The sequence below is a fragment of the Battus philenor genome, unplaced genomic scaffold (genome assembly GCF_028537555.1).
Source record: "Battus philenor isolate CCGP_79_NKW_IND1 unplaced genomic scaffold, ilBatPhil1.0.hap1 SCAF_15, whole genome shotgun sequence".
Classification (NCBI taxonomy): Eukaryota; Metazoa; Arthropoda; class Insecta; order Lepidoptera; family Papilionidae; genus Battus; species Battus philenor.
Window position 1 is genome coordinate 12,081,775 of NW_027181677.1, and position 16,178 is coordinate 12,097,952.

Here is a 16,178-nt window from a genome sequence, read left to right on the forward strand (position 1 = left end):
CAACGAGAGGTCTGCAATAGCGGAGGCAAAAATAATCCGCTGCCACTAACTTGACAATTCGCTCAACTATGCCGTTTTATTTCGTTCGTCTATTCCATTCCTGATTTTACCTCGTACTAATATCCTCATATTCCCTCCATATCTCGTTCAGCTAAATAAAGCATTGAACTTTGTGTTTAATGTTATTGGTTTTTTTTTAATAAAATTTCGACAAAGTCAATGTACAATGAAAAAAACTGACACTTAACACAACCAATTTATCAAGTACATCACTAAAAACGTAAAATTTCACTTAACTTTAATTGAATTCTTAATACAAATTATTAAGTAAAACACGTACCTAAAGTAAAAGACATTTCCGGCGCCTGGTCACAAAACCTATGTGTGTTGCGTTATCGATGTCTTGGTATACTGATATCAATATTTCTTAGGTTAAGACCTGTGAGATAACTTAGTATTTTGCTCAAGCTATGTACTATATATATCATATGAGTGATGTTTATATGCGTGTGATATTTATATATATATATGTGTGTTTATATATTTATGTATATACACTCTCACACTACATACACTATACTATTTATATATATATATACACTCAAGAATCTTCCGGGCCCCAGCGGCCATCCGCTGCACGAGGGATGTTCTTCGACCACTGCCACAGTTTAAACATGATGAACATGAAATCACGGAATGTCCGGAACTCCTCGTCCGGAAAAACTCGACCAACCGTATCCTTGGTAGTGCAGCCACATTGCAGCTGTGCCTCAACCTCCTCGCATTGCGACTTTATTGCACTGGTGAATATCTGCCAACTGAACAATGATTACTCACACACAGAACAATAACCTGTGACTGTGTGTGAGTTAATAATTGGCAGGTGGTGAAGAGGCAAAATAAGTTACAGAAAATGCTGCAAACTATAGAGATTATACACAAAATTGATTTTTTTTGTTATCTGTAGGAATCTTAAATTAAAATGCATATTTCAAAAAATGTTATTGTTAAAGAAAAATGTTTAAATTTTCAACAAAAACATTAGCTTAACATAATTTGCACACACAATCAATGTTTTTCATTAAATAAAAATATTTTATATTTTTGAAACCATAGATTTTTTGATAGAGCGATCCTCGGGATACAAAATTAGCTATTGTTCTATTTACTTTATTAATTTACACTCATATTGTATATTAAAATCAACTCGATCGATAGATAACAAAAGAATAATAAAATTATAACACATATTTTGTATTTAAAAAAACAGTTTTAAATTAATTGCAACCAATTAACTATAACCATTTATTATTAATTAAAAAAACATTTAGTGCTATAATAAATATAAAACGTCGTTTCACACGACTGTACTTCGCGATACTGTTAGCTTGGAGTTAAACAAGTAAATAGAATTATAATATTCGCACTATATAAAGAAGATCGCTCTCGACACATACCAGGCAAAATATAGTAATAAAGCCTCATCTTGCTAAAATTATATATATTTATTATTTGTTTAACTTATTTATAACAATAGTTAAAGTTTATTTAAATTTAAAATATCAAAGAGAATATCGAGAATAAATTGTTTATTAAAACGCAAAAATGGTGGCCAGTGATCCGGAAAGTAATGGTAAAAAGGAAACAGAAATTATTGATATAATGGAGAAATTTGGAAGATATCAGAAGATACAATATCTGTACGCTTGTGTTCCGGCTGTGTTTATGACGATGTTACATATAAATTATGTTTTCGTTGCCGGCGATTTAAACTATCGGTATGTATTGAGAGAGATTTCTTATAAATTACGTTCATGAACCCACGTTACAAGGAAATTATTTACATCCAATAATCAATTAATTAGGAAAATAAGATGTAACATTATTGTTTCACGGGCAATTACGTATCATTTTTACGATAAATTACTAAACAATTTCGTACTAAATACATCGATGTCACAAGAAGTAAAGAACTACCATGTGTAGCTCTATAAGTTATAACTTAATAAGTTTTTAACTTTCGTCTTAAGTCACTGAGGAATAATGGACAAGAACATGTATCGTAGTTTCCTGGAGGCTGCTTGAGTTGAATTTCACATCTTTCTCAAAGGTAATATATGTATTAATATAAAATTTGTTAATATATTTTTTTTTAATTAAATATCATTATTTACCTAAATAAAATAGAATTTTATTTAGGTAAATAAAACAGTTTAACCGTTCTATACAAGCTTTCGCTAAACATGCGGTGTTTCAATTTTTTTAATATGATTAGTTTAAGTAAAACTATCAGATTAAACACCAGGTCTATATGACCTTGTGTTTTTGTCAGCAAATAATCTGATTATTAATATATACTTATTAATTTTATTACAAGGCGATAAAAAATGTGTGTCATTACATATTTTGTAATGTTTTTCTACCAAACCATTGTTATTGTTAAATTTAACGTTATTATATGTATATACATTTTAAAAAAAATTTGTTGTTGTAAGAGAGTGATTGATTTCGTCATTCCTAGTCATAAACGCCCGCTGCAAGGCATTGGCCACCCCAAAAGGTATCTATGGGGGGATATACCAAAATCGCCACGTTTGGCAGGCGAGATGATGATTGCAGTGTGGTATTACGATACGCGGTGATCAATGTTTTATAATTTTAATGCAAGCTGTAATCACATCGAATAGGTTGCTCACATTGTTTTTACATACGTCAAACTGACAAGAGTGTTCTTCTGTCTAAAAAAAATCAAGGCTATCAAATCTAATTAAGGTCAATTAATTTTAAAGCCAATTAAGGCTTTTGAAATACATTTTTGCAATTTTGTCGTGAGAGCCTTAAAACTATGATTTATCACTATCCGAACTATCCTTTACAAAGGGTACGAGTAGATAGAATAGTATCATTGGAGTTTTCATAGAAAAATACTACTAGAAAGTCTTCAAAGCGAAGCGATCAATTTAACACAACCTGTAATCTACGAAGATAAGGGAAGTAAAATTTCCCATTATGTTTTTACATATGTCAAACTGAAAGTGTCTTTCGTTTAAAAAATTCAACTAAACTAAACGTACATCGTTGGATGAGATGTCACATCATTGAAAGTGGTTCTTTACGAAAAACAATGACAAATTGATCAAATTTAATTAAAGCTTTCTGGCTGGTTGTAAAAAGAGAGTGTGAAAATTAAAAAAATGGACTTCATAATATACTAATTTTTAAGTGCTATAATTAGTTTATGAACCAAAAATTAAAAAAAAATATTTAATAATATTTCAGTTTTTTAACTTTATTAGTTGCAACAAGACTAAATAACAGGTATTTTTACTAAAATATTTAAAACGTTTTTAGATGCCGTATACCTGAATGCGACGAACAGTTCCCAGTGTACAGTACGTCATGGTGGCCAAACGCAACAATAGACAGATGCATGAGGCCAAGAGTGAAACAGCTGAATGGATCTATGTGCACCGAAGACAGTTTTGATCTGGACTCTTACGAAGTCTGCACTGAATGGATCTACGAAACGAACAACAGTGCCATAGCCGAGGTAATTACAATTCAAGTATCCGATGATTTTTCATGAAATGTTGCTGGAGTTTCTTCAGCCACTTCTCTCAATGCTTAGACTTTCCGAAGTGTTAGTAATTACCTAATTGACTCTGTGTTTAGCACTAATCGGTGTAGCATAACTCCTGAAGATGCCCTGTGGAGGGGTGAAACGTGTTGAGTGATTTGACGGTGGCAGTTGTGTAATTCGCATTGTTTGCCGCATACGCATTTATCATAGGGCTGGTGGGCGGTGCACTTTGTTGCACGACTACCACTGCATGTGCGGAAGTGGCTAAATATTAGTCCTTACTTAGTAATTACCATCACCGTCATCATATCAGCCGATTGACCATAAATAATGCGAATGTATAATTTTCTGAGTAATGGTTTCTTGGATTTTGTTATTCAAAAAAGAGATATTTTTTTTGGGAGCTGCTATCATACGGGAAGTCAAATTGATATTTATTTTTCTCAACTCTTAACTTACACGAATGATCACTATACCAAGTAACCAGCAGGGCCGCTACTGCTCTCTAATGGGCACTGAAGCTTTTCATGAAGGCAATAGCTTGTTCAAAAGTAAATTACGTTTAAAAAAACAACTATTTTAATTTACGTAAAAGGTATTTTACCAAGGCGCTTCTCGCCACTCTTAAAGCAGAATTTAAATAAATTTCCCCCCGTTTCACGCTTCGATACGCATCCCACATCGGGCACCCGGCAGCCACGATCAACCACACAATCATTCCTCTAATATTCAAGACACACGTTCAAGTGAGGGTGGTCAGAAGATGTCTGTGTCATACTATCATTCAGTCATACTATCATCCGTGAGGTCAATTTCGATGAAGCTGCACGAAGCCTTAACCGGCTTGCAGCATAATTTCAATCACTTGAAATGCAATTATTTCACTTCTCCTTTATATGGAATTTTATTTCACCTTACATATCTTTATCAAATCGATTTTTTTTCAAGAAGTCCTTTATACTATATTATTTTATATATTATACAAATGTCAGTGTGATCAGTAAATAAACTACCACTAACTAGGAACACTAATCTGCTGAGATGAATTGATCAATAAATCAACAATTGCTCTTTTTAAATTAAATAATATTAACTCTACTGATCGACTACTAAAAATTTTTGGTTGCTATAATAAGAATTTAATAACACACTTTCATTTCAGATTTAAAATTATGAAAACACTGTCTAAGATATATCGTAGAACTTTATTATATATACGTACACCTAGACCCATGACAATTTATTAACTTTTAAATTTAAATAAAGAAGTTAGTAGTTTTTTTTTTCTTGTATATATCATGTGTCTTTCACTTATTTATAAGTATTTAAATTTTTCGTAATTATATATGCATTATGAAGCTTAGCAGTATAGGACTGAGATTTGCAGTCGTAGATCGCAGGTTTGATTCCTGAGATACAATTATATGTAATTCGAATTTTGTGTATTAATTAGGATTGGCACTGCCCACAGACAGGTTTTCAGAGGATGGGCAGCAACTTCCTCTGCATATCATATTATCGCTAACCCGCATACCAAGCATGTCTATTATATATCCCCCATAGATATCTTATGGGACCTTCGAACAAGTCTTTTATTAATATTAAAAATTATTAATTATTGATCAAGGAATGTTAGTTTTATAACAACGATAAATCACTATTTCCTTGATGCCATTACTCTCACAATTAATCTTAAAACTATTCTACAACATTGTATATGTTTGATTCAATAAACTGAACCATTACAGTATCTAATTGCATATCCCAGTTTTGAGCTGAGTTCACAAAAGTTATAAAAATTAAAAATGTAATTCATAAATACCATTAAACATCAACGAACATAAATGAAAGTAGGTTCGGAAACAATTCAACGCGTTCACATTTTTCCTTACTTATTTAGTGACTTTTGCATAAAGTTATGCATTATCAAATAAAAGCCAACCTCTAATGAAAATATAGATCAAAAAATATAACCGTTACATTCACAGTGTAAATATTTTTTTTATTTACTCTACATAAGATATGAGCGCGAGTGGAAAATTCTGTTCGCGTGGTAAATTTCAATTGTTACCTGTAGATTATATATCAATGATATAACATGTGTAAAGATAAAGGAAAATTAATTTATTTAACATAGGGACTTTTAAAAGAACTCTTATTGATAGTCAACTTCTTTTTAATCTATTTTATTTTTGACTCTACTCTGCTTCGCAAAGTATTGTAGTTGTGGAGAAGAAGCAGAAATACACTTCACTACAACACATCTTTAAATAGTTTTACATCACAGATTTACATATATACATTTTACTAAATATAGTCATAATGAAATCAAAATAATCAAGCAAGATCATTGCCAAGGATTCTACTCATTTCATATAATAAGCCTTCTTGGAAAATTATTTTCAAGTGTGGCAAAAAGGACATCTAGTGTATCTATATAATATTTATTTTACTTCAAAACTAATTAGCAATTAACACCGCATGCAAAATGTTGCAATATACATAGGCTTACCATAATTACGAAGAGCCAAACCGGGACGCAGAAGAGAAAGAGGCTCATATTCATTTTGCTTTTCGCTTAATTTGTGTTTTTCATATTTGAAATGCAATCATAAATTATTATGAATTAACAAAAACAACACTATTTACTATTTTAGGTTTTATTATATTTTTCACTAGAGTGCACTTTCTTCAGAATCGTTTTGTCGTGCTTAATTTTGTCATAAAATTCACTGCATGACATGTTCAAGTTGAGTTTGCACGTAAGCAAGGCTTCCGCAACGCATTATTCCATCCTTCCCCGATCGTCAGATCACATTTTTACTATCTGTGAAAAAACTCTTTCCACTGGCGCTGAAGTACCGGGTAGACACATAGCAAACTCCACAATTTTTTTTAAATTTGGCACCTCAATATGCTGCTTGTGAAAATGGGTGAATAGCTGGACCCATTTTTCGGAGTAATTAGCTTCATTAGAATTTTGGCGCGGGTGGCACGACTGGTTGGGATGTCGGTGCTGTTCAAGTTTGACCGGGACGCTAAAGCAGACCGGCCGGGACGCCGGGGACAGGGATCTCAAACCGGGACTATCCCGATCAAACCGGGACGTATGGTAAGCCTATATATACACCTTACGTTATTTCTCAATATTTCCAGCTAAACCTGGCCTGTCAGCCGTGGAAGTCAAACTTGATTGGGACCCTTCACAATGTCGGCATGCTGATTTCCATGGCGGGTTCTGGATGGATGTCTGATAGGTGAGTAAAATTTTAAACGACAATTAAAAATATATGTACTATCCAATGTGCCTGAATCGGATCGCTTCACGTGCCTCGCGCTGTGTTTATAGATATAAATTGATAAAATCCATTCTTAACAATTTTCATGCCTGCTGTAGTTGAAAAGCGCTATAGTTTGAAAATTTCATTTTTGACGAGCACGTCGTTGTCCTCCTTGGCTGCTTTCTACTCGGCAACATAAATATTCTTATAAAAATTCAAGTCACTAAGGATTATGGCTCCAGAGATATTGTGGTGAATCGTTATATAGGTGGAAACCTCGTTTATATATATAAGTACATAAAAAAATGTGTCTGTCTGTTCTCGGTAGATTCCAAAACATATACTCTGGAAGGTTAATGAAATAAAAACATTTGTCAGTTTTTGTTTGAGCCATTAAAACTGGCTTTTAGTTTGTGCATGAACGGGTTACATACATATATACTAAATATATATACGTTGACAGGTTTGGCCGTAAACCTACGTTAATAATCAGCGCAGTAGGAAGCTGTATTGGTCATCTGAAAACTTTCACGTCGACATACTACATTTACGTGCTCATAGAGATTCTGGAGGCATCGATAGCTGGCGGCACTTACACTGCGGCTATGGTACTAAGTAAGTCCTTAAATACAACTCCTAGAGATACTTATATATTACTTTAAAGCCAGAAGATTACAAGATAAATAAGACCTTGTAAATTATATTCGCACAGAACAGGTGGCCTCTGGGGCCTTAAGGTTCTGGAGTAAAGGCCGGCAAGCGCAGCGCAGGACGTTCACCCAAAAGGTGCACAGACGTTGTTAAGGTGTTTTGGACGCAAGGCTTATTTATGGTTTAAATGACGTTGATGATGACATTCGCTTATAAATGTGTGGCGTATCAAGTTGTCGGCTGATCGTTGCCAATTCTAGCTAATAGGCTTATTTCGTTGTGATGTCAAGACATGTTATCTACTCTAATACCATTCCACTTGTTAGTTAATTTTGCATTAAATGTTAGTACCAACCAAAATTATTAGTATTTATTGTATTAATTGTATTTATTCTTTTATCCATTGTACAATACATAATAATTATAATAAGTTGAACTGCTAGGAAAAGTAAATTAAAGTACGTACGTACGTAGACGCTTTGTCTCTGATATTTAATGGTGTTATAGTCAATTGTAACAACTTTTATTACTTTTAATTTCAGTGATCGAAATTGGTGGCAAAAAGAGCAGAATCCTGTCAGGTGTTCTTTTCGCGTACGCTGTTTACTTGGGGGAGTCCCTTTTCGCTGGTATTGCAATGTTCGTGCCCTACTGGAAAAATCTGATCAGAATTATCAACAGCCCCGCAATACTCTGTGTCTCTCTGATATTTTTACTCAGGGAAAGTCCGCGATGGCAAATCCTGAATGGAAAAATTGCTGGTGCTAAAAATACACTCTTGTACGTATCAGAATTGAATAATATCAATATAAACAAGGTTAATTTGATGAATATGAATGAAGAAGATTTGAAAAAGGAATTCAAAATGGAAAACTACGAACATAAAGAGAGTTACAAAGATATATTTAAGTCGAAAGAAATAATGAAAAGAGTGCTTGTCGGCGCGTTTTGTAGATTTACTGCGAGTTTCGTGTATTACGGCTTGATGGTGAACTCTGTGTATTTGCCGGGAAATAAATACACGAATTTCATGTTGGCGACGGTGATGTCGTATCCAGGAGAATTGGTGGCAATGTACTTGATGAACAAAGTTGGAAGAAAGAATCCATTGATTTATGGATATATTTTTAGTGGATTACTTTGCGCTGGCTCGGGCTGGGTACCTGAAGGTAATTTTTTTATACTTATTTTGACCGAAAATGAGAGAAGGGGTAGGGGTATTACGCCCAGTTCATATCATAGGCTTTATAATCGCCATGGTTGGCAGGCGGGTTGGCAATCGTATTGTGGTATTATGAGACACAAAGGATACTGCTGTCCATACTCTGGGAATTCGTTTGTGAGCAGTAGTAATCCTATATAATCAGTACAAAATGTGTGAATTATAAGAGATTGTATTCCAGGACTTACACAATTTATAGTAAAAGAAATATACCCATAGTGATTGCCATCTATCTGAAGTAAAAGCATAAATTAACGCGTTAGATAATACTTACGTTTATTACAAATATATTCAAAATATACAATAGATATGAAGATATCGTATGAATCGAAGGTTCGCGGTAGTTTTATAAAAAATGAATTAAAGGTTTCTCGGCATCAATAACATAATTATTGTGTTTGCAACACCCTTACAAAACATCATAGATATCCAGAAGCTTCTTTTAATAATCTGCCAGCCTAACAACTTTAGCGTAAGAATGAAAGACATTACTCTTTTTACGCCGTCATTGCGTTATTATTTGTTCCCATCGACAAGACCTATAAGTGTATATATATATATATATATGTACATATATACTGAGGAATATTACAAACACTTAGAATATTTACTAAAATATGTGACACGTTTCTATATATTATAATAATTATTCAATCTATTTTGAAAATGTAATAATTTTTTTATTTTTTAGAATACACTTGGCTGAAAATCGCGTTATTTCTTTTCGGCAAGTTGGTGGTCTCCGTGTGTTACACGGGAGTGATCACGTACACCATGGAACTGTTCCCGACCAGCGTGAGGGGCACCCTGCTCGGAGCTTGCTCATTTGCCTCCAGTGTTGGGAGCATGCTGGCTCCTTTAACACCAATTCTGGTTAGTAACTTAACTTAGCTTAACACTTGTGACATTTGCACATCGTATATTAATGTTCAAGAGTGGACACTTTGGACTGGCAAGAGCAGCGCAGTACGTTCACCCACCAGCTCAAAGTTGTGCTACGGACAGAGCTGAGCTCGGGATTTTTGTTACACGAATCGATAACGAGAAAATAATATACGAAAGAAAGTAGATGTTAAAACGATTGTGGGCAGACTACATAACGCGAAGAACAGATGGCGGCTAATGCCTAAAGATTCTAGACCAGTAAATTGTAAATAAAATATACAAATTATGATGATGTAACAAACGATGGTCTAGAAACGAAGATGAGGGAAGAAAGGTGATGTAAAGAAAGAAAGAGATTAAGAAGGATGAAAGGAGAAAATGAAAGCCAAGAATAAAAAACTATTGACACGAGTTGTAACGCCCTAAAAAGGAAGGCCATAAAAAAGGATCGATAATAGACACCACACAGCGACAAACACAGCGCGGGATATCCAATTCACAAACTTGCTACCACGCAACGAGTCAAGAAAATATCATTGCTCTGTATTTCTCTATGGAATCTGATCTACAAGAAGGAGATCCGTAGATGTAAGAAAACACCTCATACAATCAGACGGATTAACAAGTTGAAGTGATGGAAGACTGGCTATATAACATGCAGAATAAACAAGAACAAACAACCGCAGCGCGGGATATCCAATTAACAAACTTGCTACCACGCAACGAGTCGAGGAAAGATCATTGCTCTGTATTTCTCTATGGAATCTGATCTGCAAGAAGGAGATCCGTAGACGTAAGAAAACAACTCATACAACCAGGCGGATTAACAAGTTGAAGTGATGGAAGACTGGCTATATAACGTGCAGAACAAACAGCCGCTGTAACTTCACAATTCAGTTGCACGATTTGGAAAGCACATCGCAGAATAAGGTATACAGAAGATCTTGTTAAAGTAGTCGGTAAATTGTGTGCTGATTGAAAATCAGTCCAATAGTAAAATATCTATCATTGTACTTCCTGCAGCTCAAATGGTGATGATGATAGAAATACGTACTTCCCGAACGGGTATCTGTCGATTTGTGTAGATAGAAAGAATAAATTCTGGGATTCTTCCCAGACCCGGCAAGTCTTGTATGTAATGACAACAGGAAGTCTAAAGTAGAAGTGTATATATATAGTAACTTAGCTCATATTTATAACAATTCTTAAAATTACAAAAACAATATTTAACAAGTAAAAACCGTTAACAAGGCAAGAAGTATTATAGAGCGCTCTCTTTCACCCGACGTAAATATGAAACACTCTGGCGAGGGATTCCCCTGTTCGATGCGCTGCTGACGTTGAAGTAATATAGCTCCTTTAAATTAATCTTTTGTTACTTTAACTTCAGCTTCATTTGTTATTTTTATTTAAGTTTATATATTGATGGAAACATTTTATTTAATGTATAAGTAACAAAAGTATAAAGGTAACAAGGTGTTTTTCAATTCCAGAATACAGTGTCGGTGATCCTGCCTTCAATGTTCTTCGGCAGCACTGCAATTATCTCGGGATTACTTCTTACGCTTACGCCGGAGACAAAAGATCTGCCTCTCATGGATACCATAGACCAAGTGCACAGAGCCAGAACTGAAATGTCAAGCAGAGAGAAAGGAAAAGATAATTATGGATACAATTAAAAGATCTCACATGTGTATATTATTTATTTTTCTATTGCCAAATGCAACCTTTTCCGCTAGTTGGTGGAGGCCTTTCAAATAGGTATTAAGTTTTTTAAGTACTTCGTTTCATTTACAACAATGCGTAATTTTGTTTTTATTTTCTTCTTACTCTGTTTTTTTTTTAGTTTGTTTTTTTATTACGTCAACTTGTCAATGTGTTTTTATTACTATATACTTGCAGTACATTACTGGAATGAAGAGCCTTAAAGTAATTAAAATTATCTTATGTTCTATCTATGTGCGTGCTATCTTTTTTTCTATGATAGATGGCATTTGGTACACTGTTATATCCTATTACTTAAGATTCACTACTCATTTTATTTTTAACTATGTGTTCCCTTCGTGGGCCCCACTTTGGGAAACACTGACCTAAAGTGTAGTCACCGTTCTTAAGCAAACATTCTTTGAGTATTCATTTTCAATCCAGCAATGGTAGTGTGGATTCCAGCCGGTATGCTAGGTGCCCCTAAGCACAACATAGTGCATCATATAAGGACAACACCTGGACACCCGGTCTCCAGCCGCCCCCGGCGCCTGGACCCAGAACGCCTGAAGATTGCGCAGAAAGAATTCGGCGACATGCCTGAGAATGGAACGGCCCGCAGATCTGTGAGTCCATGGTCATCACCACTACACCTGGTACGCAAGAAAAACAATAGGTGGAGGCCATGCGGCGATTATAGACCGTTAAATGCTAGGACCACTCCAGATCAGAAGGTTGCGTGTTCAGACCACGTCGGGGTCACCAATGTGGATTCCTTATTGAAATACAGATATTAGGAATCTATTTTTATATTTTAGAAAAAACACAAATTATTATAAAACATAAATTAGCTTTGACAACTAAAACTAACTGACTTAACAAACGTCATTGAATTACTTAATTTTTTTTGTTAAAATACATACATAATATAAATTATTTTTAAGTTTTTGACCACACTGTCATTGCTGCCCAAATGTCGTTAGCAGATTCTGCAAGCTTAAGGTAGAGTAGGGCGAAGAGTGCGCGTAGTCTAAAACCTTTTTTAAAGTAGCAAAGCTCAATAGCTCCCGGGGAGTCTTGGCTCAGGCCGCTACATACTTCTATTTTACTGAATTGGAGCATAACGTAGTATATTGTTACTACAGTAAACAACTATACTAACAAAGTACTTCCTGTTTTTAGTGGCGCCGTAGTTTCGCGTACTATGTCATTGTTACCGTACAATTATAACTGAGGAGTCGTCAAGATAAAAGTGAATAGATTTCTTCTAGGCAAGCATGTAGCATCATAGACCACGTCAACACTTAACATCAGGCGAGACAGAGGTCAAATGCTTCGCCATCGACCTTTATTTACACATTTACACATGTTTCACATTTTATTATCTCATATAAAATATATTTAAATGTGTAATTATAACATATGCATATGTGAAGTATAGAAATACAATAAAATATTATAATATGATTAATAAATCGGTTATCATGACGGGTATCGTTCATATAAATTTTAAATCGTTAATTTGAGAATATAAAATTTAAACCTTTAATCTCTTGGAAGCTAAACTCTAAGGCTTAAATTTGACATCGCGGCTCCGAAGATCGAACGTTTATTGGTTCCTAACAACTAGCGTAAGTTTTTCAGCCAGTACATGCGTCTTCTACAAACACTTCGCTTTCCGTGAATTTCACCCTGTACGATAACTTACATTATATATTTTACCGAATAGGGAAGCCCCGAAACTCTTACGCAAGTTAGAAAAACACTCCGTAGAATAGCCACAAAAAACCCCTGAGGGACATCCCTGGTTCGGTCGTTACTCGACAATAATATACAATTCTAATAATTAGAACAGCAATTAAAATATGGCGACGATATTCTAATTATCTCGTAAACAGATATTTTTAATTACTGTATAATTGTAATAATTCCCTTTGTTTGTTGCTATTGTTCTGCAGAAGTTTAGGAAGGTTTTTCTGCCTTTTTCTATATAGAAATATTTCTCTACAGATATCTTTCTCTATAGATAGTGGCTTCCTCTTGCGATTACTACTTTAAAGGGTATGAAATTGATTTGGTTGAATACATAAAGACGTCCCATTTTATTAATGCATTCTACTTACTCTTTGGTGAAAGTATTATAAGGTAAATACTATGATTTTATTGCATATGCTTCAGGTGTGCTTTTATAAATAAATAAATCACGCACTTGTGCGATAACGGTGACGTCACTCTCGTAGATCCATTTCGTGCACATCTCAACAGTGCCTGTGAAACTTTCATTCGTGCACGACTGTCCTAGCGTGGGCGTGGGATATTGGGACACTGGCCTGATGCACCTGTCTATTGTATTATTCGGCCACCACACAGGTTTGAATTCCATTCTTTCATTCTCACCCTCGGAAATCCGACAAATGATATACATACTTGTATAACATAATATGTAATCGCCTAATAAATGTGTTTACTAATTTATTTCAAGTATATTCACACAGTGTGAATAAACATGAAATAGCTTAACAGAGCGCGTAATAAATGTAGATATACGTGAATAACATAACGATATGATCCATTCGTTTTATGTTTCATAAATTTTCAATTAAAATATTTAATTGTGACTTGACATAAAAAGTTTTAAATTGGATTTGAATAAGATTATACGAATTTTAGATGTCTATGTTAAATAAATTTAACAAGAAATGTATTATAAAAAAATATTTTCTTGCAGGCGGGTTGACGATCGCAGTGTGGTATTATGACAAGCAGAGGACGTTGCTGCCCATCCTCTGAAAATCTGTTTGTGAAGAATGTAAATCCTTTAAAAATAATACACAAAGTGAGAATTATATCAGATTGTATCCCGGTAAATGAAGCCGCGACCTACGATCGCAAATCTCAGAGTAGGCACTGATCTACTACTGCTAAATATCCCACTGCTTTTTTATTGTATGTAACACTTATTATTATTACAGTGTGTTAGTTTAATTAAAATAAGTTTAAGCGCCGTACACAAATATTAGATTAATAAGCGTACGGATAATTTTAAAAATCTTATTTGGCACCTTGTCTGCTTTATGTAATGCAATTACAGCGATTCGGTTCTCTTTATCACTAGACTTTATTCTAATCACCAATAGTGCCAAACACAGAGTCCGAGAGACTCCGTGTTTGGCACTAATCGGTGTAACATAACTCCTGAAGATGCTCTGTGGAGGGGTGAAACACGTATTGAGTGATTTAATGGTGGTAGTTGTGTAATTCGCATTGTTTGCCGCATGCGATTTATCAGCGGGCTGGCGGCCGGTGCACTTTGTTGCACGACTACCACTGCATGTGCGGAAGTGGCTAAATATTGGACCTTTTCTTACTGAGGATGGAACGCCTGATTCCATTAAACCTCTTTTAAAGTGGAGAAGCTCTAGGGCTCCCAGAGGAGCCTCGGCTTGGGCCGCCAACTACTACTATCTCACCAGATCAGAGTCCAGCAATTCTTCTATCTAGAATGATCAGGAGTTGAATCATATGTTACGCGAGCCGACCTCGATTTCGACTAGGCTGGTGAATTTCGCATGCTTTAATTTTTTATCAAAAATATAATTTATTGCACATTATTAACAAATAATTACATTTGTCAGTAAAAAATCAGTCGGAACCGATAATAAATTTACGGAACCCTAAAGGCATAAATACAAAAACTTTACCTTAAAACGAAAGGGAGGTGAGAGGAAATGAGCGGAATGTAAGGTTCATTATGAAATCTTCTTTCATGTTTCAGTCACGTTTAACTGATAAACTATAACCGGCTTCATTTTATATTATCACATGTGTGAGTTAAATGGTATAGTTTAAAAAAAAAAACAATAATTATATACACCGACGTGAAATTAACTAAATGCAGTACAAGATATTCTTATGTTCATACAATACGTATGTAGGTTTACTTTAAAATGTTTAAATAATGTGTTTAATATCATATATATAAATTTGTATATATATAATTTGTTAGTTTAGTTACGTATAAACTAATAGTCCGTCTGCAGTTTAATATAAAGGTTTGTTAATTAATTTTATTCTATTTCAATTAAATATCTTAAAACAGACGTTCCAATTTCACCTTTACCTTGCCAATTAAACATTTTTAACACATTTTATGATAAATTAAATTACGTAATATTGTTAATATATACGACGAACGTATAAAAGTATTATTAATCAACAATTATATTAAAAAATTTGACAGTTCAATTAATTATATCTATTTCAATTAAAGGTCTAAAACCATATATTCCAATCTCACTTCCACCTTGCCGTCTATTTCAATTAACACATTTTTTTACAATTATTTATCTGTACAGTTCATTAACCTTTATATTTTTTAATAAATTAAATGTTTATACCTAATTATAGCTGCTAGGCCTATGATTAGGCAGGTCTAACAAAAGACTTTTTTTGTCGCTGGGGTCTCTTAGTACTTCCCCTGTCTTCGATACAATTCTATTTTTTTCTCATCATGTTATTTAAGTTCTCATTTTTTTTCCTTCTCAACGTCATTTATATTTACACAAATTATTTCATTTCTTTCATTTTTTTCTAACCCCTTCATTCATCACCTCAATTCCTTCGCCTCACTTCACTCACCAGAATACTACAGGTTAACACTTTGTTCTGTTTTGCTTTATTTTTATATATTTGTTATCTTTTTTCTTACATCTACATTCCTTTATAATTTAATTTCTACTTTTCTGTTTTCACACTACATTTATTACATATTTGAGTATTTATTTTGGCTAGTCTTATACACTTTTGTTTGGTCTCTCCCATAACCAAAGGGTTATGGGAGTACTGCAAAAGTGCA

The 16,178-nt window shown here is 34.1% G+C and overlaps 1 protein-coding gene across 1 annotated transcript; it reads left to right on the top strand.

The window, feature by feature from the left end:
• The first annotated feature begins 1,547 nt into the window (after positions 1-1,547).
• LOC137919018 (organic cation transporter protein-like) lies at positions 1,548-11,298 on the top strand. The gene is made up of 7 exons (XM_068761979.1): positions 1,548-1,778; positions 3,352-3,550; positions 6,737-6,837; positions 7,325-7,476; positions 8,055-8,681; positions 9,426-9,607; positions 11,113-11,298. Exons 1-7 carry the CDS (start codon positions 1,606-1,608, stop codon positions 11,296-11,298), a joined length of 1,620 nt encoding a protein of 539 aa, XP_068618080.1. The 5' UTR covers positions 1,548-1,605.
• Positions 11,299-16,178: the final 4,880 nt, after the last annotated feature.

Excerpts from the sequence above, each read along its gene's own strand:
- LOC137919018 (XM_068761979.1), top strand. The coding sequence starts at position 1,606 with ATGGTGGCCAGTGATCCGGAAAGTAATGGTAAAAAGGAAACAGAAATT. Across the intron at positions 1,779-3,351 it reads GCCGGCGATTTAAACTATCG|ATGCCGTATACCTGAATGCG; the intron begins GTATGTATTGAG and ends AAACGTTTTTAG. Across the intron at positions 3,551-6,736 it reads ACAACAGTGCCATAGCCGAG|CTAAACCTGGCCTGTCAGCC; the intron begins GTAATTACAATT and ends CAATATTTCCAG.